At 38.3% G+C, this 27,998-nt stretch overlaps 2 protein-coding genes across 52 annotated transcripts in view; both read left to right on the top strand.

Annotated features, from left to right (window-relative positions):
* Positions 1-1,656: 1,656 nt before the first annotated feature.
* On the top strand, positions 1,657-13,187 carry puf60b (poly-U binding splicing factor b). 2 transcript variants are annotated; one of them, NM_001430966.1, is made up of 12 exons: positions 1,657-1,744; positions 2,777-2,856; positions 3,021-3,116; positions 5,326-5,415; positions 6,253-6,303; positions 7,478-7,639; positions 8,005-8,097; positions 8,826-9,039; positions 10,235-10,425; positions 10,663-10,777; positions 11,918-12,183; positions 12,472-13,187. In NM_001430966.1, the coding sequence occupies exons 3-12, from the start codon at positions 3,036-3,038 to the stop codon at positions 12,769-12,771; spliced, it is 1,563 nt and encodes a 520-aa protein (NP_001417895.1). In that variant the 5' UTR covers positions 1,657-1,744; positions 2,777-2,856; positions 3,021-3,035; the 3' UTR covers positions 12,772-13,187. The 2 variants fall into 2 exon arrangements, with proteins under 2 accessions (NP_001417895.1, NP_001002121.2); NM_001002121.2 differs by lacking the exon at positions 6,253-6,303.
* Positions 13,188-14,232: 1,045 nt separating this feature from the next.
* scrib (scribble planar cell polarity protein) overlaps positions 14,233-27,998 on the top strand; it is a 116,453-nt gene continuing 102,687 nt past the window's right edge. For 49 of the 50 annotated variants that reach the window (XM_073906222.1, XM_073906218.1, XM_073906235.1 and 46 more), the window contains exon 1: positions 14,233-15,428. In XM_073906222.1, the coding sequence (XP_073762323.1) occupies positions 15,270-15,428 (159 nt within the window). In that variant the 5' untranslated portion in view covers positions 14,233-15,269. The remainder of the gene's footprint in view (positions 15,429-27,998) is intronic. The other variant, NM_001007175.2, reaches the window with a different exon arrangement.

Genomic DNA, 27,998 nt, shown 5'->3' on the forward strand with positions numbered 1-27,998 from the left:
AAATGAGGTTTTCTGAAGCAAAACAATCTGTAAAAGAATTAGAAATTAAAAATTATTTGTTACATACCAACTTGGTGACGCGGTGGCGCAGTAGGTAGTGCTCTGGTTTCCCCCACAGTCCAAAGACATGTGGTATAGGTGAATTGGGTAAGCTAAATTGTCCATAGTGTATGAGTGTGAATGAGAGTGTTTGGGTGTTTCCCAGAGATGGGTTTCAGCTGGAAGGGCATCTGCTGCGTAAATCATGTGCTGGATAAGTTTGCGGTTCATTCCGCTGTGGTGACCCCGCATTAATAAAGGGACTAAGCCGTAAAGAAAATGAATGAATGAACATTACTGACTTTAATTCACAGCTTTCGTAAACAATCTTCAGTGTTCACAACAGTCTGGATAGTGAATTTTGTTGTAGCACAATTTTTTTATGCACAGGCACAAACTCACACGTGAGTGAAGACAGATATGTTATATTAATTCATTTATTTTCTTTCGGCTTCGTCCCTTTACTATTCAGTGATCACCACACCGGAATGAACCGACAACTTATCCAGCATATGTTTTACACAGCGGATGACCTTCCAGCTGCAACCCTTTCTGGAAAACAACCAAACACTCTTGCTTTCACACACGTACACTACGGACAATTTAGTTTATTCAATTCACCTATACTGCATGTCTTTGTACTGTGGGGGAAACCGGAGCACCCGGAGGAAACCCACACCAACACTGGGAGAACATGCAAACACCACACAGAAATTCCAACTGACCCAGCCAGGGCTCGAACCAGCATCTTCCTTCTGTGAGGTGATCATGCTACTCACTGCGCCACTGTGATGCCCCTGGTTGTGTTATATTGTTCATCAAAATGATGCTCTTGTGCTTATCCTATATACTGCAACCTAAATAAAACGTTGAATACCAACAGCATCAGCTCATGTGTGAATTTGCACCCGCATTAATATGCAGCTTAACACTCATGTTCCATAGTCATGAACAGACTCAGTAGTCTGTAGATTAAGCGTAAGTGCAATATTAAGTGTAATATTACCATAAATAGTGTTTCATGAACAAACCAATTCTACTGTCAGGAATCACAGTTATTGATTTTGATTTGCATGTTTTTCACAACCATAGTGTTGGTAGCCATTGATTTTCTTTACAGGATCACAATGTTTTAAATCTTGTCACCTACATCTTGTATTGCCTGGGGTGAGTAAATAAATTGCAGGTTTCCATTTTGATAGTTATCACTTGGATATTGCCTCATTGCCCTTTCGTTTTCAATTTGTGCTTACCCAGGTGGAGGCAGCATACTTAAAGCAAAAAGCAATTGCCTTTGCACCACAGAAGAAGATGATTCTTTGAAATCTTTTATGATTTTTACAAAACAGGAAAGGCAGCTGAAGTCAACTGTGCATTTTTGATTGTGATCGTCTGCAGGGGGCGTGTCATGGTCCAACTAAAGTTGTCTTGGTGGTACGAATGTCACATTTCACCCATAAACAAATAAATACGAAAACACTTCAAGGTAATACGGTAATACTCAAACATTTCAACTGAGACAAGTTTAACGACACATTACAAAAAGTAATGTGTTCTAGCACGTTGGCTCGCCGCTGTTTGAGACCACGTGACCAGCGTCAGTCAGAGGAGGCCGCGCGCAGCTCCAGTCTCTGCTGTGTTTCTGTGCTGTTGCAGAGTTTTCAATGTGGATCACTACATGGCGGTAATAACGCGGAACACTGCGGTAATAATTATTACCTCTTGCATTTACTCTTATACACCAATATTTCCAGCATCTTCGTTGTTCTAGTTAGCACAGGTGGAATTGTTCTCGAAAAGCTTGTTCTCGTTTCAGTGTTTGTTCAGTCGTGTGTACACGAGGCCTGCATGAAAGCTCGTTAGCTTCTTGCCGTTGCTAACCAGACTAGCCGCATATTCATTGCTGCCTGTTTTTGAATCATGATGATTTACCATGTATTACGAATTGGATACGGATTAATTTAAGAGGCAGATAGCTAGTAAGCTTGTGAATCCTGCACCGCTTTGTTAAATCTCGGTGTTTAACAGCTGTATGTAAGCTAGCTCCTCTGCTGCTGGGGTGTACTAGCACAAGCGCGCCACCACCGTGTCTTTAACCTCTCTTTGTTGATATAGAGCCGGTGAACGTGTCGAAGCTCTCAGATCACCGTTATTACGATTATGTGTATACAATATAATTGTACTAATTTACAATTGAAACTATTAGCAAACATAAATGGCGGTTTCTGTCAGTGGTCCAGTTATTCCGGGTTGCTTATGAGGTTTTTAACGGGGCACTGTTTTAGTGTTATACCTCTAACGTTACCCCATGAATCCGATGTATGATTTACTCCGACTGTACCAGGTTTCCTCTGGCAAGAAAACAGAAGCAGGTTAAACGAGTGTGTTGCATTTAAGCACCATGTTTCTTGTCAGGATAAATAACGTATTTTAATGATTAGCAATTAATTTAGGGGATAGTTCCTCCCAAAAATAGAAATCTGTTTAATTATTATTACTACTATTATTATTTTTAATTTACTACAGACAGTGACTTTATTGCAGTTGATCTACTTTTTGCAGTTGATCTACTTTATTCATGCAAATAGTTCCTGTCATTGTTGCCTTAGTTTTGTGTGTGTGTGTGTGTGAGCGAGCTCTGTGGGTAAAAGTGTGTCAGTGATTCCTTTAATATCTTCTCATTGAACTTGTACAAGGATTTAAATCTAAATGTTGTATACTTTTCCATGAACCACAGATCACTGTAAAATTGTGAGTGCTTTGCAGACAAGTCACTGGCTTCACGACCCTGGTTGGCATATAAGGTTCGCCTCATAGGTAAACTGCGTTTATTTTACCTTCTCTTTCCCTTCTCTCTTTCTGTGACTCTTAAGTTGGAAGTTTACATGTGCAGATAGTGAGTAAACTGATAATCGGGTTTGGAATTTCACCTCATTATGCGCTTCCTTTTTCGTTCCATGTCCATTGTATCACTTTCCCAGTGAGGCAAAGGTCTGATGATGGAGAATGGACAAGGCACAGGGTCAAAGCTTGGATTACCGCCTCTTACTCCTGAGCAACAGGAGGCGCTACAGAAGGTAAATAGTAGATCTTTGTTTTACTTTAATTCTGGGCTTCTTTTTTTTTTTTTTTTGTTGCATGATTTTCAGTTTCAGATTACACTACTTTCTGGGTTTGCCCTTGTGTGAACACTATACAATGGAACAGTGACTCAGACTCACATATTGCACACCTTTTTAAAATGAAATAATGGGGTATGTGCACACACACTTTTATTTTCAGTCAGCCAGCCCCAGGGCTTTCGATGAATTGTCATCCCATAAAAAAAACCCATACAAAATCGCTGCGTGATTTCTTTAAAAAAAAAAAAAAAAAACGCAGTCATCACTGCCAGGCTGAGATACGATATAAAGTGAGTATCAGACCAAACAAGAAGTACTGCATTAAATTAGATTTTCCAATCCATGTCTTTAAAATATGGAAATGAATTTTACCACAGTTTTTTTAATGTGTGTTTTTTTTTTGCGCTAGCCTGCATTTAAAACTGTATTTTGTCTCTTTTCACGCTTTATCAGCTACATGGATGCCTAAGTCTATTTAACTAATTCAACTTTAATTACATTACATCATCGATGCTGTAAAAGGAACCTTGTGAAATTGAAAATAGTCACATTAAGCTCTCACCGGAAGTTCATCATTGGCTGAAAAACACTAGATGTGCCTATAGCCCATTGTCTGACAAACACATGCAAAAAGAGATATCAGACATCTTGTAAGATGACAAGCAGCAAAATAAAAAATCAAAACCCACAAGAAACTTGCAATCAATATAGTCTGTGTGCTGATTTACCATGAAAAAACAAAGGCTGCATCCGAAACCACCTACTACTCAGTAGGTGCTGCGTTTGAATTTAAACGTACTGCTCGACCATTAGAAAAGTATGTTCTATACAGTATGAATGTGAGCAGTTTGAATGGAACTCGGACGTACTACATCCGCCATTTGGTCATAATCGCATGACATACCGGTGTGAGTTGCCTCTCTTCCCTCCCATTCATGAATTCTCTTGCGGTGCATCATGGGATAGCATAGCGTCCATCTGATGCGCAGTTCAGAATCTCCCTGGAAGTAGTAGGTCATCCGGGTACTTCTCACATTTTAATTTTCAAATTCTATGAATTTGGACATACTACTTGGCTAACATACTTAGAGTATTATAAAGTATGGATGTATGTGAATTTCGAGGGCAGCCAAAGATAAAATAGGGCAACATAAAGTTAATGTTGTTTTGGAGAAGCCATGTTTGTTGATGTTCTCTTGCAGGTTCGACTCATGACTCTGAACATCCTTTTGCATCATATCATACTCTCTCGTTGGCTTTAGGCTTTTGCCAGTGTATGTTTCGCACTTCAGGATACCAAGTAGTGGGCACTTCTTGATTTTTAGCTTGTGAAATATCTCAGTCATTGGCATTTCACAGGTGCTAGTCTCAGATTTTGTATATGTCACAGTTGTGAATGAGCACCATTTTGTAATCTCGTTCAGTTGTTTATTATTGCCACCAAACAGCCACAGGGGGAAATTGGGGCAAAAGTTATGTGTCCTTAGTAGGCATGGGCCGGTACATGAGAAACATTTAAGATATTTTGGAGCAGTAAATATGTCAGGCTAAATAATTCAGTTCGATCATTAACCTCTGCTGTCTTCATTAGTTTCAAAACACTGATTTCTTTACAATTTAAAACAGCATTTTTGGAGATGTTTTCTGTTGGGGATACTGTTGTCCTAAAAAAACAAAATGAAAAACGTAAATGAAAAATCTTACATATGCTGCCGGAACTGTATAGCAGACAATTTTGGTGGTTTTACAACCTTGAACCACGGTAAACCTTGAAAACGGTTATCGTCCCATGCCTAGTTCCTAGCATTAGAGTCATAGGACTGAAAGGGTGGATGGGATCAGTACAGGTCACAAGCCGAATTCCAGCCTGCTTCACCTGCTCCATTGTGTCAGAACGTGTTTGCTCCTGCTGTGTCACACAGCTCTGTCTAAGAATAGATTCATAATTGAAAGAGTCAAGGCTGCAGGATGCTGCTTCTCTGTAAGTCAGATTAGGAGACTACATCCATTCTTTAACTTGACCAGAAATCACCAGTAACAATCTCAGTCAGCCTGTTGTGTGGAAAAAATCCCTCAAAGCAAGCATGTGCTTCATTGTGGTGAGCTCAAAGATGATGCAGATAAATTCATTGGCCCTTTGCTTATTACTTGCTCTTTTTTTTAGGCTAAGAAGTATGCCATGGAACAGAGCATCAAGAGTGTTTTAGTGAAACAGACCATCGCCCACCAGCAGCAGCAGCTCACAAACTTACAGGTGAGCTCATATGATGATCTAACTATGTAGAATACCATAAATGAATTTGTTTGTTTGACCTTAAAACAATTGATGCTTTTTTGCAAACTAGTATATCTAAAGCTACATAGATTACCCACTGATTTGATCATGTAAAGGGTTCAGTCTTTCATTAACATAAATCATACACAAGCCTGAAAAACTGATCTTTTAGAATTTGATCCAAATTTCTGTTGATAAAATATTGAGTGCTATTTATTCATTATTATACGTGACAAACAGACTATTCATAATGGCAAAGTTTTGCCCCTCAGGAAGTCTGTGCTTATTCTTTTCTTTCTTTTTGACACAACACAAGTCTCGTCAATGCTCTTTCTGTTTGGTCAGATTAGCCTCAGGTTTAAACTGAAACACTTCACTGAAATGATAACTCTTGCTTTATTTGTTCGCTTTTCCTTTCTGCTAGTTCATTTGAGGTTTGATATTTGTGGTTCATGCTTGTTACTGCTACACATAGATTAAGCATGTTTATTTTGGATCAAAATCTTCAAATTTAGCAACTGGACATGCTATGTACTGCAAGACCCTGAAGAGTCAACGACAGATGAGTTAACCAAAGAGACCCAGTGCTCAGTATATTTATAGACTGAGCAACCGAACTGTTACCTTTGCTGAAAGTAAAACCAGTTAGTATCTATAGCTTAACTAATGTTTGTCAAATTTAGTGGGCGGAGTTTTAATTTGAGTTCGAAGGCATTGACCAGTCAGAGAGTCTGTCTGGAATACTATGTCTGTCTGCAAAAGAAAAAAGAGATACCTAACCTTTTTCAGCACTTTTCCATCTTTACTGTGTTTCAGATGGCAGCAGTGACAATGGGCTTTGGAGATCCTCTCTCATCTTTACAATCGGTCAATAGATTAATTAACTATTATTTACCACCTGTACGCATTTTGGCATAATGACCGTTACCCTTCTTTAACCGGCATTGGCCTGATAACACTAGACATTTGCGGCAGCATATTTAAAAAGCAGACATGGCTTGAATGAAATGTTTGTTTCTGTCACCCATTTCATTAAGCAGGATGCAAGCTGACACTACATGACCTACCTCCATAAATCGACTGTGTAGTTTCAGTGTAAATGAATGCCACGGGCCTATTAAACCACCTTAGCAGAGTAGAAGATTATTATAGCGATTTTTAATACGACCATTACAAAGGACACTCATAGTTTACTGCAAATCCATTCCATATTTGCCATCCTTATACACTGCATGGCCACCCGTGTGTGTGCCCTCATTTCACTGCTCTTTGTTGGAAGTTTATTCTTCAACCTGACGCTCCATGTCTCGTAAGAAATCTTGCGGGGATTGTGTGTGTGTGTGTGTGTGTGTGTGTGTTGCGAATGGTGTGTATGGTGCATTTCTTCTTTGTGAATATGCTGTGGCATATAAATGTCATCTTTGTCTGCTGTAAAAGAAAAAGAGGGCTAGCGGTCACTGCGACAATCCAAATTGAATCTGCCTAAACTTTGAGCCTTGTGTGTAATCGTTTACTTTCGTTATGTGACTGACATAATTCAAAACTTGAATGATAAATGATGATTTTAAGATGATGATTGTGTTGTTAAGTGTGAAATGGATAGATTTATGCTGATTCTCCCTCAACAGTGATCTGATAAGTAAGTCCAAAAGCTCACCTCATGAAAAGAGAACAAATTTGACCTCAGCTCATTATCCAGGCTTTTTAGTGGTGCTAAGGGGTTAACTGTTTAGGCTAAGGACAGAAGTTTTAGTCTGCAAGCACACACTACTTTAGGAACGTGCTAGCAGCTCTCTCGAAATGGTAAGAAGAGGCTGTGCCACATGTTCCTAATTCATGTTACTGTGCTTGTTGTTAATGGTAAGTGATGCAAGTTACAAATAAGCATAGAGGACCAAAGGGAGTGGGAATTGGCACTAAAACCAAACTTCAATCCCTTGCTAAATTTGATCATATTGTCTGTGGTGCTTTGTTCATTTGCATTGGGTTTTATTGTTCAGTAGCCAATATTTTCTCTTGTTTCTCTTGTCATGACCACCAGGTGGCAGCACAGAGGCAGCGAGCTCTGGCCATCATGTGTCGTGTGTATGTGGGCTCCATTTATTACGAGCTGGGGGAAGATACCATCCGGCAGGCCTTCGCACCCTTTGGTCCCATTAAGAGCATCGATATGTCTTGGGATTCTGTCACCATGAAACATAAGGTATGCTTTAAGAGCCTGAACGGGCTTATCTTTAGGTGCTCTGGACATCCATGTGTGAGGCACCTCTATTCTCTTAATTTTTCCCTTATAAAAAGGCTATTTATCCTTTGAATTGTATAGTTGGGCATAAAATAGTATTTCAAAAATGTAGTTTCTGTAAGAAGTACAGTTCACACAAAACTGAAAATTCTGTCATTTACTCAATCTTCACTAGTGAGCTTTTTCTTCTGTTGAACACAAAACATTTTTAAAACTGCTGGAATTTGGCATCTATTCATTATATTGATCTCAAAATATGCTCAAGCATTAGTCAGATTCTTACAGGAAGCTTGTAAACCTTGTACACATTAAACACTCTGTCTCAGGGCTTTGCCTTTGTGGAGTATGAGGTTCCTGAAGCGGCTCAGCTGGCCTTGGAGCAGATGAACTCTGTCATGCTGGGTGGGAGGAACATTAAGGTGGGTTTCAGAAAGCACAGTTGATCTCAAGCGCTCTTTTTCACAGCTCTAGTTATAGCTCTTTAAAGCATTTTATTGCTTTTGTGTGTTCATGATGCAGAGATCTGTCAGTACTTGCTGTAGTCTGGCCAGTACCCGTGGCGTGTGTGGTGTTAAAGTGCTCCTGTGTGTATTTATCCTCAAACCTGAATGTGAGAGTATACAATGTCATGCTTCCCCACTATCACACTGTTTGTTTTTGGAGCTCCAATTCTCTAGAAGCTGCAAAGGGAGTGTTTGTTTTGGGGACAGGCTCTCCTCTGTCTGGGATGTGCTGATGATGGGCTGCGCCTGGCTGGTGTTTGCTTGGCCGCCCCAACTGCAGCACAAATACCACCAACATATAAAAATATTGTTTTTAACAATCAGACTCATTATTCATCCATTTCCTCTACTCTCTTAGGCAAGAGTTAGCTAATGTTAAAGAACATCCCTACATAGAAGTTTATTTCTTTATACCACAATGAGCTTGTTGAACAAGAAGTAATTAAAGACTTATGGTAATGATGGAACATCATTTTCATTTGTTTAATGGCTAACTTTAGTGAAAAGGGTTTCTTATACTACAAGAGTATTCAGACTGGAGAAGCCTTTTTTTTTACTCTCAACTACATGTACATTTACACACACATGCTTATTCCTTCATACACTTTCACTTAGTGGCTCCTATGCTGGTATGTGTATTGTAGGTGGGTCGGCCAGGTAGCATTGGACAGGCGCAGCCTATCATTGAACAACTGGCAGAGGAGGCACGTGCCTACAACCGAATCTACGTAGCCTCTATCCACCCTGATCTGTCTGACGACGATATCAAGAGCGTCTTTGAGGCCTTTGGAAAGATTAAAAGTTGTATGCTGGCACGAGAACCCACCACGGGAAAGCACAAGGGCTTCGGATTTATCGGTGAGCTGGTCTAAAAAATGCTTTAATCTTGAGGTTATTTCCAGAAGTTTGTTTCTGCCGCGGAAAGAGCAAATCAATCACCATCTTACATTTCGGCCTTAATTTTATTACTTTCTACTAGCTACAGAGGGTATGCATTGACCTGATTTTTCCACATAAAGACACTTGTACACACCCTCTTGGGTGTTAAAATATTCTAAAAAGTGTCTGACTGTAACAGCAGTCGCTTCAAAATTCCATTATATGACAATAATCAGACTAATTTCATTTTAAATTGTCTTAATAGTTGTGCAACCCATAATGATGGTAACCACTTGTATATTTGTTCATACATCACTGGAATTACCCCATTGATTTAAAAAAAAATACTTTTTAAGTTTCAATTTGTCTTGTAGGAACTTTTAAGGTTCTCTGCATGTGTGTTAGCATAGTAGTATTATTATTAATGTGTGGCAACAATGCAGTCTTAAAACTGTAACTATTTATTTATTTTTAATGAAAGCTGACTGACGAAACTTTGGAATTACACCGAATATGAGATGTTACAATATTTTCCTTTAAATTTCACTCCATACACTAATGTTTGTCCTTTTATACTAGTGTGTTTTTGTTTCAAAATATATGTATTTTGTTATGGTTATGCCTGCTGTCTAGGCTACTCCAGCATTTTCGACTCACAAAATGAAGCACTTTGATTGCGGTCCGCAATCATTCTCTGACTGGTCTTCTGGACTATGGCAGTATAAACTCCAGTCTGGACGAGAAACATTTTTATTCTAAAACGTTTAAAAAAAAACAAAAAAAAAACAACAACAACAACACTATTTTAAATGCTGTAAAGGTGACGTCACATGCATACCCTCTATTCCAAGTTTAAATTAGGCAATTTCTTTTTTATTTTGCTGTTGTATTTATTTTGTAGCCTTTTCTTAGTTGTGAGGTGTCAACTTTCACAGTTGTGTATAGGGATCTTGGGATTAAAATATTTCCACATGCTTTAATTATGAATATTTCAGGTAAAGAATTTGAATTGTTACACCCACTTTATGGAAAGTGAAATCTTGTACAGATGCTGGCTGTGTTTGCCTTTAAATTGTAATGCATATTCTAAAAAAAGCAAAGCGAGAGTAAAAATATATGAAAAAACATGTTAGCTTAGACTGATTGCTTGTTCTCTTCATTTTATAATGGGTAGAATATGAAAAGCCTCAGTCATCGCTGGATGCTGTCTCATCCATGAACCTGTTTGACCTCGGCGGTCAGTATCTAAGAGTGGGCAAGGCTGTTACTCCACCCATGCCTCTGCTAACACCTACAACTCCCGGAGGTTTGCCCCCTGCTGCAGCTGTGGCCGCTGCTGCTGCCACCGCCAAGATTACTGCCCAGGTGAGTCTTACAGCTTATATTAGACTGAACACTGAGTAAAACAAGACATGGTCTGTTTCAAATGGTAAAAGTGATGTAGAATTGCTGATGTATTCACAAATGCTTAACTTTTAGTGTTGTGAAATGCTTTTAGCATAAATTTCAATTTTCTTGCCAAACCAGATCTGGCTAATACCAATATTTAAATTTATCCTTTCATATTTGTTGTTTAGTTTCATTATTGTTAATTCTCTTCAGGAGGCTGTTGCTGGGACAGTGCTGAGTTCTCTTGCCTCACCAGCTCACATTCTCAGTCAGCAAATGGGACTTCCACAGGCTGTACTGGCTGCCCAGGCCCCTGGCATTATCACAGGTCTGTCCACCACGAAAACAGTTTTCCACCTGGTATTAATGTGCTTTCAGTGATCCCATCACATGTGTCAGTTAAGATGCGTTTTTGCTTCCACCTGCAAGCATCTGGGGTGAGCTCTCGTGTTCAGATTTCACAGAGACCCTGTCCTCTCATGCTCTACATCACTGTTGCAGCATGTGTGTGAATGAACCCGTGTTTACCACAATCCATGTATTTACACATCATGTACCTTAACCTCATGTTAGGTCAGTGCGGTTGATCGACCATATGAGCACTAAAACTGTAAAAGGAGTTTAGTCAAATGCATTTTTGACGTATTTACACAATATTTTGTATTGGGCACTTGTGAACATATTGACTAAATCACATCTTAAATGGATAGTCTTTCACTAAATTAAAATTAATTGTCATCATTTACTCAACCTTCACTTGAACACAAAAGAAGATCTTTTGACACATGCTAGTTTCTGGAAGCCATTGATTGTGTGGTACTTTTTTCCTACTATGGAAGTCAATGGGTCCCCAGCATGTAGCATTTTTCAAGATCTCTTATTTTGTATGCAACAGAAAAAAGAAGCTCAGGTTTCAAACCACATGACAGGGAATAAATGGTCATTTATAATAGTAAGAGGTCATTTTCATTCTTGTGTGAAATATTGCTTTAATACTCAGTGGAAATTGGGCTTTTAACTACTTTAATCAAATTGAAATCTGAACCTTGTTTACACAAAGGTGCCTATTAGATACAATAAATGCATCTTTATATTTCATTTATTTGTTGAGACCAGCAAGCATTTGCATGTTGTGACCAATACAAATAGGTATCTATTTTCAACTTCCCCTTGGAAAAATGTAACTGGGCAACCACTAAGATTTAAAATTCTGGCCATGTAGCTGCTGGTGTCACATAAAACTAGCTCATTTCTCACATAAAGTGTTCACTGGTTAATGACTTTTTGGAGATTGTGTGAACTGGACCTTAAAAAAGAAGAAAAAACAGCCATCGAAGCAGTCCATACTTTAGGGCTATTAAAGGATTGTGAAAATCTGACTGGTTAAAGATGTAGCAATAATAAAGAGTATAAATATTTCAATCTGTACTAATAATCATAACTCTCTCTCTTGCAATCCATTTGATAGGTGTGACACCTGCTCGCCCCACTCTCCCTGTAGTCCCGCAGGTGGGTTTGGTCAACCCAGTTCTGGCATCCCCACCAGTCACAGCACCTGCTTCTATGGGAACACCAACATCTGCAGTGCAATTGCACACAGAAGTGAAGAGAGAGGAAGACAGCAGGCGAACTGCAGAAGATCACAGTGCACCGGTTGGCAATGGACAAGACAGTGAACTGGAGCGTCTCAGCGTCAGCGCAAGTGCAGGAAGACAAGCGGCCATTCAGTCCAAGGTTAGATAGCATCACTGTGGTTCTGTTAAAGGGATAGTTCACTCAAAAATGAAAAGTACCTCAGTGTTTACTCTCGCTTGTGTGGTTTTAAATCTGTGAGTTTCATCTGTTAGTAACACAGATTAAAGTAAGGTATTTTGAAGAATGCTGGTTGATGGTATCCATCGAGTTCCATTGTATTTTTCCCTACTATGGAAGTCAGAATAAATTAATAAATCAGATGTTTCTGCTAGGAAGTCTAGTTTAAGCTTCACGTTAATTTGCCAGCTTTTCTCTCTTTGCTTGCAGTCAACGGTTATGGTGTTGCGCAACATGGTTGGTCCAGAGGACATTGACGATGACCTGGAAGGGGAAGTGATGGAGGAATGTGGGAAGTACGGGGCTGTGAACCGGGTTATCATATACCAGGAGCGACAGGGTGAGGAGGATGATGCCGAGATAATAGTGAAGATCTTCGTGGAGTTTTCTGATGCTGGTGAAATGAACAAGGCCATCCAAGCTCTCAACAACCGCTGGTTTGCAGGTCGCAAGGTTGTTGCCGAGTTGTACGATCAAGATCGTTTTAATAGCAGTGACCTCACTGCGTAAGACTGTCCTGAAATGGCCACCTGTCCCATCTCTTGGCACTCGATCAGCTTTCATCACCGCTGCTTGAGATCTGGGCCTCTTTGAAACTTGTAATTATTTTTTTATTGATGTTGATAGTAATAATATTATTGGAACAAATCCCAACAGGGGGATTTAGCTTAGGACAAAAGAACATGCTCCTCATACATTTACTTTGTGTCACCTACTGTGAAAGAATTGCATTTTTAACAGTCGTTATCATTTGCAGGGTTTTGTTTTCTAATTTTGAAAGAAAAAATGCAATTTTCCCCATTCCTACCCCACTTTTTTACAAATGGCAACTTTGTTTCTCCACTGACATTGTGTTCAGACTCTAAACATTGTGTTGGTGACATTGGTTCTGGCTTTACCAAAACAATAAATTTCTCTAATATGCAGTGTTGTCTGTCTTTAATATTAATGGTTAAATGATAATTGTCCCGACGCACACTATAGTACATAAGTCTCAAATTTGATTCCTGGAGGCCCACAGGTTTGCTTCAACTTTATTCAGACACAACTAATTCAAGACTACTAGAGACTATTGCGAGTTGGAGGTAGTTGGAGCTAAACTATTCAGAGCTGTGGCCATTACACGCAGTACATTACACTGTAAAAATGACATGGAACTTAAGGGGAGCTGCTGATGATTTTAAAGGTGATGTTTAGAATGTTTTTTTTTTTTTGCACAAAATTAAATGCAACTGAAAATGTAAAAAAAAAAAATTCAATATTTCTAAACCAACATATCTTTTTGAGTAAGTTTTAAACAAGCTAATCTGCCTGTCGCTACCATGTTTACAATTTTAAGTAACAATGAATGATTTTGTTATTCAAATTTTTAAAACGTTGGTAAAAACTGTCAAGTTTATATATTTTATTACATTTATTTATTATTTTTGAGAGGAGGGGGTCTGATTCTTAATACATGAAAACAAGTAACTTAATCCAGACACATTTTTTAAACCAAAACCATTGTTGTCAAAAACTATTGTTAAACAATGGGGGGAAAAAAGGTTGGATGGATGAATGTCAGGGGTGTTCAAACTTGGTCCTGGAGGGCCGGTGTCCTGGACAGTTTAGCTCCAACCCTAATCAAACACACCTGAATCAGCTAATCAAGGTCTTGCTACATATCCTAGAAACTTCCGGGCATGTGTGTTGAAGCAAGTTGGAGCTAAACTTGGCAGGAATCGGTAACTAAAGATACGAGATAAAGATTTCAAGTTTGAAAAGACCATCAGACGGAAAAACAAATTTCTCAAGCATAATATTAGGGGAATATACTCTGAAGGAGCATCCACGAGGCGGCGCACGAGCTTAAGCCAAACTGCAGCGCTCCTGTTGTCCTACTGGTCCTTCTCCTCCATACTCCTAGAGGTCGCCATCCGGATGGGCGGCAGTGCTGAGTGTTGTGTGTGGATCTGCGTGCGAGAGGCGCTCACTCGGAGACTCACAACAGCGAGGTGGAGCTGGGGATGGATCGGCTGCTGGAGCGTTACTTAACTCAGCACCTCCACACTATTGCCTACAGGAGCAGGAAATTCCCCGGTAGATAAAGCCCAAACGTAGCGTCGCGCGCGTCCTGCGGTGAGCCACCTATATGAGGAAGACAGAGGGGTCTGAGGCGGATCAGCCCGGGCTCGATATCAGGACGGGTATTGGAGGAACACAAAGCCGGTGGAGTGTCTCTGGAGCGGGTGCGATCAGCCCAGCCCCCCACACACATACACACTCACAACCGGCCTGCCGCTCTTAGCCTGTTGCTGCTGCTGTGAGAGTGTGTGTGTGGTTTCACCGCGGCGGGCCCTCTCTTTTCGCACATATCTCAGCGACACACACGTCTGTATGACTTTAGAGTTGTTTCGTCTTTGTTTAGAGGCTGCCTGCTGTATTTCCTAGCGCTCGTCGGACTACCATAGCGCACTGCAGCTGGCTAATCAGTTAGCTGTAGCATTCCGTCGTGTGATTAACAGCCTTACGGGCACGATGTAGTTTGCTCATTACATATCATTTTATTTTTTACAAGACGAGACATGTTTGATAAAGGAGCGCGCGACATGAACCGACGAGTTGGTGATATTTAAACCGCGCATTTTCTACATGTTAACGGCTAAACGGAGTCACTTAACGTCGTTCTGTGCGACATAATCTCGTTTAACGTTAATTCTGCTGCAGACTATTGTACAACACGTAAAATGCAAGTGTCGTTGATTTCATTCCGCTGGTGTTGAGCCAAACTGTGAATCTGCTAAGAATGAGGAGATACTGAATGAAGAGCCCTCGTTTACTCTGACTGGACTGGTCATCTGGATGTCTCCGGCCGTCGGTGGATTTGGTGGACACTTGCAGGATAATCGTTCACACGGGGTCTTTGATTGGACTGCTTTTGGTGGATAAAGTGCTCCGCCAGCCCAAATCTCCATCGTTTGGCTGCCTGAGTGAGTCCCCGATGCGGCGGGGATAAGCGCGCCCGGGACATGCTGAAGTGTATCCCGCTGTGGCGGTGCAACCGTCACGTCGAGTCTGTGGATAAACGACACTGCTCGCTCACTGCGGTGCCCGATGAGATCTACCGCTACAACCGCAGTCTGGAGGAGCTGCTCCTGGACGCCAACCAGCTGAGAGAGCTGCCTAAGGTGAGGCACTGCCTTGTCCCACACTGCCTTGTCACAAACACTTCATGTGCGGCTTATTGAATGTCCCTCGGCCTGCCACCTATAAAGTATGCACACCTGTTGTGATGTTTTGACACGCGTATATGTGCCTGGTTAAACTTCAGGAGTGATAGACATCATGGGATGAAATCTTGATGATGTGGGCTTTATTATGCTTTAGTTGTGTTTGACTTCAGTGATCACATGATGATTAATTGGTGAATTAAGGAAATTTTTTGTACATTACAGGTCAAGTTTGCTGACAGTCGTTTGCAGTTACAATCAAAATTCCAGTAGTTTTGTTTGGGATGCACTGATAAAAGCGTAAATAAACCGTGTCTGATTGAGTTAAAGTTGGTTCTATATTCCCATATTTGTTCATTCTTTACAGTCCCTATATTGAATACCAGGGTATTTTGAATATTGGGTCTGAAATCTCATGAAAGTATGACTTCAAACCAATATTAGCACCATTTAATTGACTGTGTGAACTATGTTGTACTGTGATGGTCACTGACTGATAATATGAGCTCCCTATTTAGAATTGGCAAAAGGCTTTTCTGAAATGATTTTATTTAGGAGATTATCAGAATATGTGAAAAGAAAACCAACTTTACCTCAATCTGTGTCTGCTGGTTTTTAAAAACAGTTGATAACATTGTGCTAATCAAAACAAGGAAGGGAAATGCGTTGAATGTGTGCTGTATAAAGAAAATATCTCTTCTGTCGAGTTTCTCTGGTCGTGGTGATGTATAGGCTAACAAAATATAACAAATCTGCATTTGGTAAAATTTCCTTGATCTCAAGCTGTCAGCCAGAAAAAAAAGTATTTTTTTTTAAATAAGAGTTTAGGGAACAAGTTATAAATGAACAGACTGCTATGTGAAAAGCTTCAGAAAGTACATTTGAAAGAGACTTGGTGTAACCGCTACTAAAGTACACTTCTAGTTTAGTGCATGAGGAAAATGCTGTAATGATGTGTATTTTACAGCAAATCTAAATTACAGTAAATATACAATCACAAATTAGAGCTGAATAATATATCGTTTGATATCGCAATTTGTGTTGCCGCAATACTCGCATTAAGGTTATATGCTTTTATAAAGAGTGAAAGATAAATACATTTATAAAATTTGATTATTTTATTATTTATTCAATGATGACCATGTTATTTTACCTTTTTTATGGTTCAATTTCTGTACTCCAATACTGTCAGACTTCCCAGAAAACTGTAATGCAGTATTTATTTATTTATTTTTGCTTGTAACTTAAGCAGATGCCAGTTGATATAAATGAATGAAATCTCTCCCAAGAGTTATACAGGTCGTCTGGGGAAATTATATTCATATCGCAATATATTTCACGGCAAAACAAAAAAAGTTCAAGTGTTTTTTTTTTTTTTTTTTTTTTTTTTTTATTCATTCATTCACCTGATTTTTCTATATATTTTCAGGTTAATAAAACTTTATCCAGTGAACCAAAGTTGTGGTGAAAGTTGTGGTTGTTGTTTATATTGTTAAAATGGTCAATTAGTTTTTATGCTGATTTGTTTGTTTTAAAAGAGAGATGTTGCTGACTTGCCTTTGAATCAAATCCAAGACCATCTACAAAGTAAACATAAACACATAAGGGCGGTTTTTTTTTTTTTTTTTTTTTGCCCTGGGCATTTATGTCTGTTTAAAAGAGTCACGAGAGATGGTTGGTTTGTTGCCAGAGCTAACATTCGCTGAAGTACACTGATAGCAAACAAGCTTGATTCAACATTTAAAAACTACTTTAAGCTGTTGACAACTGCCGCCCAGTCATTTTAGACCTCTTATACAGTATAGTCTATATAATGCCAGGACTGTTGGCATAGCCTCACTGGCAGAGGACTCGAGCCATGTTAGCCAGTCTATAGTCAGCATTGCTAACAGGGTCAGACAGAAAGGCACAAGATTCCCTGACCGTGATGTGGAATAGCTGATCTGAGTGGACAGGTCAGGCCCTGAGCTCGGAGGTCTGTGAATATGTGTTTATGCTCTGTTCAGACAGTTGGCATATGTTGTCCCCTCGGCCCTGTGGCAGAAAGGGAGAGAGTGAAAGAGAATAAAAACATTCATGCAGCTCATATCGGGAAAAATGAGTTCTGAGGCATTAAAAGTAGTCAAATGATGTGTTTTTAATGTAAGATACATTTCAGAGACCTTGATTTTCCTTCATTTGATAATGATGATTTAACACTAAGTTTTATTGATGTTTTATTTTTTCTTTGGGTTACTGGAGCAAATTTCAGAGCAAATATAGTAATGTGCTGCCATTATGTATCTTGTTTTAAAGACATTTCTAAAACGGCATTTTATCTATTTTATAGATATTTATATTGCAATTTATTTTTTCAGACTACTTTAAATATAAATAAAAGACACTGTTGAAATTTTTTAACATCAAACTGCGGATCAGATGTCACTTGTGTTTATAATGTTGGGGTCATGAATAGTTTTTAAAGAAAAGAATACTGCTTTATTGAGAATTAAGGAAGCTTATTTAGAATTAGGGAAGCTCTGATCGATCGACCAACGATCGGTATTGGCTAATAATCACATTTCATGACTCTACTGGTACTCGCCAATCTGGCCGATCTCATCGACCAATTGCAAATATTTGTTTAAGTTTACAAGCAGAGGAAGACGCACAAGTGCTCCCGTATATTATTCATAGCACAATCCAAAGTAAAACGAATTAATGAATTGTTTTCTCTAAAGCTGCTTCTGGCCATGACCTGTTCACACCTAAATGGTTATAAGAGATGTGTTTAAGGTATTATATGCAGCATCCTTAATTTATTCTCTTAGGTAAGGCGAGATCTTCCCTTAAGGTTTTGTAATTTTGTCAGATTTTTTTTAGAATCTATTTTTTTTGATGGTAAAGCTACATTTTAATGAAGTACATTTTAACACGTGAAAGTGGTGTTATTATTGTATTACATTTCTGGTCAGAGATTTAAACAAATTCCAAAAAGAATAATCATTTTTGTGAATTCACTTGTATCTTTAAGACTAACGGTAAATTAGCCTTACCTTTTAGGTAATATTTGCATCTACATATTGTTTCTAATGAGTTCCAGTTAGCTCAGCAGTGCCCTTTTCATTTTAAGTAGCGAGTGCTCCGCTCCACATTTACTGTAACACTTAGATGGATGGTCTCAGCAGGCCTGAGCCTGTGCTCTTGAGAAGGCCATATGGTGACTCTGTGTGTCGCCATTCTGCCATGTGCTGTGAGATGGGCTTTAAGCAGATTACAGCTCCTTCTCCCCCAGACTCACTCTGGACATTAGTTTCTGCTTGTGACACTCGCATAATGTCAGATCTGCCTTTCCTCTTTTTCTTAAAGACCACTTTACTTCATAATGATGTCCACGTTTATCTCCTCGAACGTGGTCATGATATAGGATTTGGGATTAGCGCTGTACCATGACTCATGTTAAAGCTTTTCAGGTCATGACCCTTTGCCATTGGGTGCGAGGTGTTTTTTTGCATTTCAGTGTGTTGGGTTTTATACAGAAAGGGTCATGTGTCGGCTGTCACAGTAATTGTTGAACAGATGGAGGTTTAGTTACTCTTGTCCACTACAGGTCTCTAAATATCCTATCCATTATGTTCAGAAAAGCGTCTTTATAAGAATAAAAAAAAAAAATGGACTCATTTGCACAGTTAATGCAGGGCATAAAGCTGGAGGAGTTGTGGGAAACTGCTAAATAAAAAATGATTTTAGATCATGTCTTCTGACAGTTCACATTTTAATATAAACACCTGGGTGGCTCAGCAAGTGCCCTGCAGCCGTTTCCTGGAGTTGGTTTACATAGGAAAACCTGTTGCTAAACAGTCTGGGAACTGATGCTCCGGAAGGGCCACTGATAAAACCTGAAGTTGGGGAAAGTTACATTTAAAAGTAATGCATTACAATATAGAGTTAATCCACAAAAAAATTACTATTTGTGTTACTTGATTACTTCTTAAAGCAAGTAATACGTTACAGTTCTTTTGCGTTACTTTTTTTATTACCTGGCTGATGGTTGATCTCTTTCCGAATTATTATTATTATTTTTTTTTTTAATAGAGGAGTTCTGCAATTAACGTCATGCTGTATAATCTACACCTTTTTGATTCTTGAAAGTTTAAAGCAATTTGTTTGCTACATTTGTACTATTTGTCTTAAGAAAAATCCCTGTCCCATTGAGACAATCCCCTTTTCCTCGACACGTTTAAAATGAGCACATTTTCTCATTAACTGCGAGATTCATTGCGACTAATTTTAATTCAGCAATTTATTTTCAAAAGCTAATTAATAAACTAAAAAGTAACGTGTGTTACATTTGCAAAAAAGTAACTCCAATATTAAGACTTATTTTTATAAAGTAATGTTATTATGTAACTGTTTTATGTAATTGTTACTTGTAATGCATTATGCTCAACACTGTATAAAACTGTGGGTCGAATCTGGCAGTTATGAAGGGATTCCCCATCACACCCTTCGAAACCTCAATGTGAAGTTTCCACCTTGTTTCGCTGTTATGCAATCCCTAATCCTTGCTGTTTCTGTCCTATTGTGTGACAGTGGAGCACTCGCTCGTCACAGTAAATTCCTCCTCACTTTGGAGATGTTGAGCACTAACTGGATTAACCCAGAATGCCCTCATTCACATCACACTCAAACACAGAAATGGCTTTAACTGCATGTATGTCAGCACAGTTTAATCATTAACAAGTGACACACACACGTCTGTACCTTTACGAGGTTCCTAGGGAAGGTTTTCGGAAATGTGAAGTCTGAGTGTTTTCCCTGGAGGGTCTGGGAGGGAGAAACACTGTGGTTTTGACAGTTGTGGAAGATTTTGTGACGACTTGCATAGTAGGCTCTTTCAGCTAATCCGACGTCTCCCACCCAGCTGCTCATATTAAATGTCCAGGCTTATTATTGTCGCTCTGTCGGCATTGTCCTCCATTATCAGCCGCGACTCGTATGACAACTGTGAAGAAAAAGAAGGAAATGTTTATTATATGGAGCTGGAGTTGGATATTTTGAGTGAGTAAGAGACTGCTGGTGTTTGTTTTTAGTTCAAGGTTTCAAGCCTTTCTGTTCTTATGGGCCCCCGTCCAGCAGTACTCTTTCATAACAATTGTCGTCAAAACGATTGCTACAACGTTCGCAGGAAACAAAGCTTTGAACTCAATGTAGAAAATAATCAATATCAAACAAGTTGTGTAGTCTATAATAGCTTTAAATTGATGGAACTGAAAAGTGGTTTGTCCAGCTCAAGTATGTGTGTGAGTTTCAAGGAGTTGTTTTAATAATGTTCTTAATACAATGGCCCTTACATGGCTTGTGTGTGTGTGTGTGTGTGTGTGTGTGTGTGTGTGTGTGTGTGTGTGTGTGTGTGTGTGTGTGTGTGTGTGTGTGTGTGTGTGTGTGTGTGTGTGTGTGTGTGTGTGTGTGTGTGTGTGTGTGTGTGTGTGTGTGTGTGTGTGTGTGTGTGTGTGTGTGTGTGTGTGTGTGTGTGTGTGTGTGTGTGTGTGTGTGTGTGTGTGTGTGTGTGTGTGTGTGTGTGTGTGTGTGTGTGTGTGTGTGTGTGTGTGTGTGTGTGTGTGTGTGTGTGTGTGTGTGTGTGTGTGTGTGTGTGTGTGTGTGTGTGTGTGTGTGTGTGTGTGTGTGTGTGTGTGTGTGTGTGTGTGTGTGTGTGTGTGTGTGTGTGTGTGTGTGTGTGTTGTGGCAGATTTGTGCTGTTCTCTGCAGAACAGGTTTAATCTATGCTGGGCTCCTCCCTGCCCTGCTCTGTGCATATAATCCTCATTCATAGACGCCTGTCCAGCAGGTGTTCTCTCACTTACACTCATGATTGTGCGTTCGGAGGGTGTGAAATGATACCTTGACATTTGTGTCCTACTGTATTAGTTGTTGCTTCATGTGGAGAGAAATGACATGCTTAATTTCATGAGCATATCTTTCTTATGGGGAGGCTAGATTGCTAGTCACAATTATTTTTTGTTAAATGACAGTTTTGAAGAAAAGGAAAGTTCTTATTTTTTTATTTAAGCATTTGATAACACTGTTTTAGTTTGTTATGCATGTGTTTACAGGGCTCGAAACTAAACTTTTTGCTTGGTAGCTCCTAACTTTAAAAATGTTGTCCCACCAGCCCAAATGTAGTCGCAACTGCAAAGAGTTGTGCAACATTACTACAAGTTTTATATTAACAGATTTATTGCATTTGAAATCATCCTGACAATTAAATAAAGGATTAAATAGAACATTCCACACATAAAATGTATAAATTCAGTGGCAATACTCTGTTACCTGAAAGCTTCATCACATAGACCTTACAGTGAATGGCTTTAGGAGTCTTATCCACTCTTAAAAATGTGCATCACTAATCAGATGTGCCACTTTAGGGGGTTTCTAAAACAAAATCTCTCAGTGTTCTTTGCATTCTCTTATCTTCAGCATTTTACATTTTCGTGCCTGTAGTAGCTCCCGGTCATCTGAAGGCAGAAAGCATTGACTGAATGAATTGCTCCCTTTCACACATACAGACCTTTCCGGAAAATTACAGGTGTATTTTTATTTTTACCCCAGAAAGGGATTTAAAAAAATTTGAAACCAATTTGAAAATACTGGTAAATTCGATCTGGCAACTTTCCGGAAAGAGATGTTGTAATATAACAAGTAATTTGCCGTAATGCTGCTCTGTGTAAACATAGAAGGAATATTGCTGAAAACGTTGACTTTAGAAGTCCACTCCAGCCAATCAACATTCAGACGCATACACATCCTTGCTGTTTATGAAAATAAAAGCCTTTGAATATTTATGCAGACACATTTAGCTGCTAGATGTTAGTCAGATAACATTTCTTTGTTCCTTCTTAATGCCAACGATAAACTGCTGTTTGTTTACATCCACGCTCTGCTTCAGTTGCTTGACACGTGCATATGAAGAAGTGCTCCGGTGAGCGCTAGGACACACACATTATATGTACATCTCGACATGTAAAAGGTTTCCTCCATATGTTTTGCTTGAGGTTGTTTACAATACTTATCCATCCACAGAGTTTGTAATGTAGTGAAATGTGTAAACATTTATCTGCGGTTTCCACTTTTGCATTTGGATGTCTCTGAGACAAAAGTATCTGCAAGAATGTTAAAGCTTTAAATAAAAATAAATCCATCAACAAAAGCCTGACCTCTAATATGCTTACACATACATGCGCAGCCATTTAGAGGTCATTTCTGGTTGTTGATGTCAGAATTGAATGCTATTTTGGAATGGATGTGTGAACAATCTTTTCCGGAAAAATGCCGTAACGTTCTTGCCTTTTGAACTTACCGGTAAAGTTGTTCCAGTAATTTTCAGGATATTTACCGCTATCACTGATATTAACAAATCCATTTGCATTAAGTAGTACAACAGTGGGTCAATCAGAAGAGCTTGAAGATGGGGCATTTATTTTATATATTTTGAGGTAGCATAGACCATTTCTGCGCATTATGCGACCAAAACCGTCGCAATTTTGAGATTTACATAGCGTTATACTATTGTAACAATTTAGTACGCACTACAATTGATTTGAATCCTTTCTGCATAATTGCAATGATACAACATTTTTTTTCCTGGTGCTAAACTTTCTTTGATCATATTTTTGGCACCCCCATGTGTAGGGAAGGTTCGGGGGTGGTTTTTACTTTTGACCTGTTGTACATGAAATGTCAACACTCTTAAATAAGCATAGCAGGAGTCGGCTTTCACTGCTGATCTGTCTCCTTGATCTGATCTTTCAGGCCTGTGCAGTGTTTGAGTGTTTCGCTCATATTTGCAAGTGAAAATTACTCTGTGTGAATGTGAAAAATGATTGTGCACAGCTGCGTGAACGTCATGTGACCCCTGATAAAGCTTATGAACTATAATTACATAACGATATCTTGAATACTCTGTTACGTGCGCTTTGTTGTTTCCATTATTATAAATGCTTGCCAAAAGAGAATAATTATAATCTTTTTGTTGCTTATAAAATATTTTTTGTTCTCACTTAAAGGCCCAGATACATTTCAAATGCTAAATTTTCATTTGGGTATATTTTAAGCAGAGTTTGTTTCAAAAGCATATTTAGGGTTAATGGATAGCGTTACTGAAATCAGGTCAGTTTTTGGGCCAAATTTGAGACACATTTTTTGAAACCCTTGTTTAGTCAAAACCAATTCATTGTTCAGCTAGGCTGATCTCATTTTTGCTACACTGTTTGAATAGAAGCTGATTTAAGCTGAAGGAAACAGGCCATCTGAGCCTATCAGTGTGTTTTTCGTGGATTTCAACAGTAGTAAACTGCTCATTTTGTCATTACTGTACCCCAGCTAGCATTCCTCCTCTGTGTAGTCGCCCTGGGCCCGATTACAGCTTTCATTCATCTGTAAAAACACGTTTAACCGCTTGTCCCCTTTCTCTGTTGCACGAGCCGTATCGTACCACTAAGCCCATCCCTCCAGGGTTTTTTTTAGTGGAGTGGCTCTCTGCAGCTGTCCTGCTTTCAACGCACAGGCAGTGCTGACTGAGTGGAGGAGATCTGTACATAAGTAAAATATACTACCTTCTATCTGCTGTACAGTCCTCTAAAAAACACACCTCCCATAAAGCAAAGCTAGTGTTTTCTTATGACAACAAATATATCTTTATTTTAAGCTCCTCAACACATTTAATAGTTTCTTAACATTACAGTAGGGCTGAATGATATGACCTAAAATCAAAACCTTGAATACTTAAACATTACCTTGATTATATTTTCAATTGCATCCTTTGTCTTTATTTATTTTTTTTCCCTCTTAAGAATGTTTTTACTGTAAATATACTCCCTTAAAAGTGGGATATTTTCTAATTAAGGAGTATTTTTTTTATTATTATTATTATTATATTTCTTTGAATATTTCAGAACAACTGAAAGCACGCATTGATTGAAACAAAGATAAGTGAAATGTAATAGACCCTGAAATAGATGCAAATGCAGCCACTATGTTGATAGTGCTAAATTTGTATGCAGTTGTTTTAAGGGGAAAGAAATAACGAGGATTAAAAAAAATGAAATTTCAGATATGGGAAATTCACAAATCATGTTTAGAATTGTAATTTAACTGTTTAATCATTGGTTAATCATCCAGCCCTACATTACAGTAATGCTTGAAAATTAGTCATATTAGCAGCCTGGCTGTGCTGTAACTGCAGCTGTCAAGGGTGTTATAATAATCTTTTGTTACACACTAATTTGCTTAATTGGCTTCTTAGGCCGAACATAATCCCTTCACTTTTTTTTGTCCAGCTTACTTAATTCCACATGCAGCAAACAATTTAAAATGTGTTTAAAATTATACCAGGATCCAAAGTCGATTGATCTTAAGGCCAACCTTACTGACAACTAGCAGTGAGGTTATCTCCACCCACTGATATTGATGACAGGCATAAATTATGATGTCCTCAGTCAGCGTTCAGTTTTTGAATAAAGGCTGACAAGTATTTAACAGGTGTGGAGTTCCATGGAGGAACTCCAGATGAAGACTTTTGTTTTGCGTTTGTCTTCTGATTAAAGTTGCACGTCCACCAGTTCCTGCTTCTGAATTAGCGAGTTTGAGCTACTTGCTCAAGGTATAGCATTAAAAACACCAGCGAACAAACTTGACACAGAGCAACATAAAATCTTACTGCCAGCTAGCGTTTCAGAAGAGTTGATGCAGAGCAACACAAACAGAATGCAGAAATGCATGAATACGCACAAGGCGGTGCCGTGGGTCATGCCGATCACTCGACACAGAAGTATAATTCAACCATAAGCCAATACAAGACAATTATTATTTATTTAAATGCTTTGTATTTTTATATTTTCAGCAGGCTATATTCTCAGACATGTTCTAGGGACACTAAAGACTTATTTTACAACTTGTAAAAATATAGGTGCCCTTTAATGCAGTAATAGATCATTAATCAATTAATATTTATAATCTCTACTATAACATTCGTATTGTTGTTAGGTCTTAACTGATCCTAGTACCAATGAATGGAGAAATTCATTAACTAATGATTGAGAAGCTTCCTTCAGATTAAATCAGGAGACAATGCACCGTTTAACCTGATAGACCAACCAAACAAAGACTCCCATTGAGGGATTCTTCACTTGGTTATAAGTGAATCTGAGAACGGCTTGGTAGTAGGTTTCTCACTCTCTTGGCCTAAGCCCGATTCGTCTGGTCGCTGTCTTGACTTTCTGCCTTTGTCTCGTTTGCCAGCACATGAGATGTTAGTAAGTGAGGGCTTCCCACTACAGCCAAACTGGGCCAGCAACACATAAATCACAGCTGCCTATGTGTGTGTGTGTGTTCATGCTGCAGTAAAGCTACCCATCAGTCTCCTTGCTCTCAGCTTTTTCTCCTGGAGCTCAGACTGCAGAGGACTTTGAGATCACACTGTGCCGAGCCGCTTTCACAGTTTGTTCTCTTTCAAAATTCCCCTTGACTTTAAATGTGTTGCATCACCACAGCATTCAAAGAGGCCATTTAATTGTTTTTTTTTTTTTTTTTTTTTTTTTTTTTTGTGAGATTCCTGTTTGGCTTAAGTGTTAGTAAAGATTTTGGGTTTTAAACATTTTTTTCTTTTTTTGCCTAATAGTTACACTTTTTAAAAATATATATTTTTAGAGCATAAATATATATTTTTTTAATATGGAAAAGTTAATAGAGCAGTATTAATAAAACTATATATTAAACATTTCAATATGTGTAAAAAAACAAAAACATTTGTAACATTAAGAATCTCTATGGTCACTTTTTATGTGTCCTTGCTGATTAAAAGTGCATGTTATACATCAAAATAAATTTGACCTGTAGTGCATATATAATAATAATAATAATAATGATAATAACAATTATAATAAAAATGATTATATGGATAACGGCTTGAAATTGTGACCATTTTGGTCACTTATGCACCCAAAATTTTATCTATGCAAGTTATGCAACCTCAAAAGATGTTCTATTCAATCCTTCATTTAATCGTCACAATGCTGTCAGTCGTGCAACTGGGAGTGCGTACATCATCGCAAAAGAGCTTGCATTCACTGACATTAATATTGCAGAATTATGAAAAGACTGTTGCTATTAAGATGACGTATGCAAATAATAACTTGTATGTTAATATCATCTGTGCAATATCAGACAAATGTCATATCACAGGTATTATCATTAACTCAGTTCATCTCATTTATGTCAAGCGCTGCATGCAGGGCTGGTGGGCGCATGCAGATTTTTGTTTATTTGTTAGTTTTGAATAGTGTTGATTTCGAATGCAATGAATCTGTTAATATAAAACTTGTAGTACAGGTGAGCATAATTTTTGGTGGGTGTGACTACAAAAATTAGACTCACCGGCCAAACTGAAGTTAGGAGCACCAGTGCTGCCATGCAAAAACATTCATTTTGAACCCTGAATAATAATAATATTATTATTATTATTTATAATAATAATAATAATAATAATAATATTATTTATAATAATAATAATAATAATAATAAATATATTTTAGGTGACCATGTATTTAAAAAAAATCTAAATCTACCTTGAGAAACCTGTAGTTTCCACATCTGTAAACAAAAATAAAAAGAGAAATCTGAAACAAAAATTAAAATCAATTAAAATAAATGGAAAAAAAGCCAGATAAATTAAAGTAAATGCCAAACAACTTGATAAACATTTAATGGTATTATCTACTGTTATTTAATTTTAGTGCAGTTGTTAAAAACCTTTTGTATAATTCATTATACTATTCTATAGTTTAATATGTAGTAATAATAATAATAATAATTATTATTATTATTTTAATATTCAGCATATTGATTTAAAAATATTTACAGTTGGTATTGATTGTTCTCTATTGAGGATGAAATGCTGTAACAACATTTTATAGAGTGACAGCAGGTGCACAGATGGCCATGTGTAAAATGAATCATGCTGAAGAGAGAAAATATTGGCTGAGCTGCTAGTTAAGAGCAATAATAACAGGACTGAGCTGTTTTAACACACTGGCACTAAAATCTTGCATCGGTTGTAGGATGCTCAAGACACAAAAGAACACTCTCTTGTCATCTTCTCACACTCTCACGGGCACTTGTTTCCAGAGATTATGCTCTTGATTTGGACGGGCCTGCTGACTGAGAAGCCTTTACTTAAAGCAGCCTGAAAAGTGTTCTTGTTTCCTTTTGTCTGAGCTGAGGAGCAGCTGGCTCACACATCCTGTCACGCCCCGCTCATGGAGGTTCATTCCGGAGGAGGATTAACAGTAGAAGCCCCTCACCCTCTCGGACACACACACTCACTCTGTGACACACACCCTCTGTATTACATTTTATATTACAAGTTGACGGATCAGGGTTGTCAAAAAAATTAAGTTTTGTCAAATATATGCAAAAACAAACAAACAAAAAAAAAAACATTTAAACGCATAAATTGTTTTATAAATTGTAAAACATGCAAGTTAAGCTTAAGTA

Source organism: Danio rerio, chromosome 7 (genome assembly GCF_049306965.1).
Source record: "Danio rerio strain Tuebingen ecotype United States chromosome 7, GRCz12tu, whole genome shotgun sequence".
NCBI classification, from domain to species: domain Eukaryota; kingdom Metazoa; phylum Chordata; class Actinopteri; order Cypriniformes; family Danionidae; genus Danio; species Danio rerio.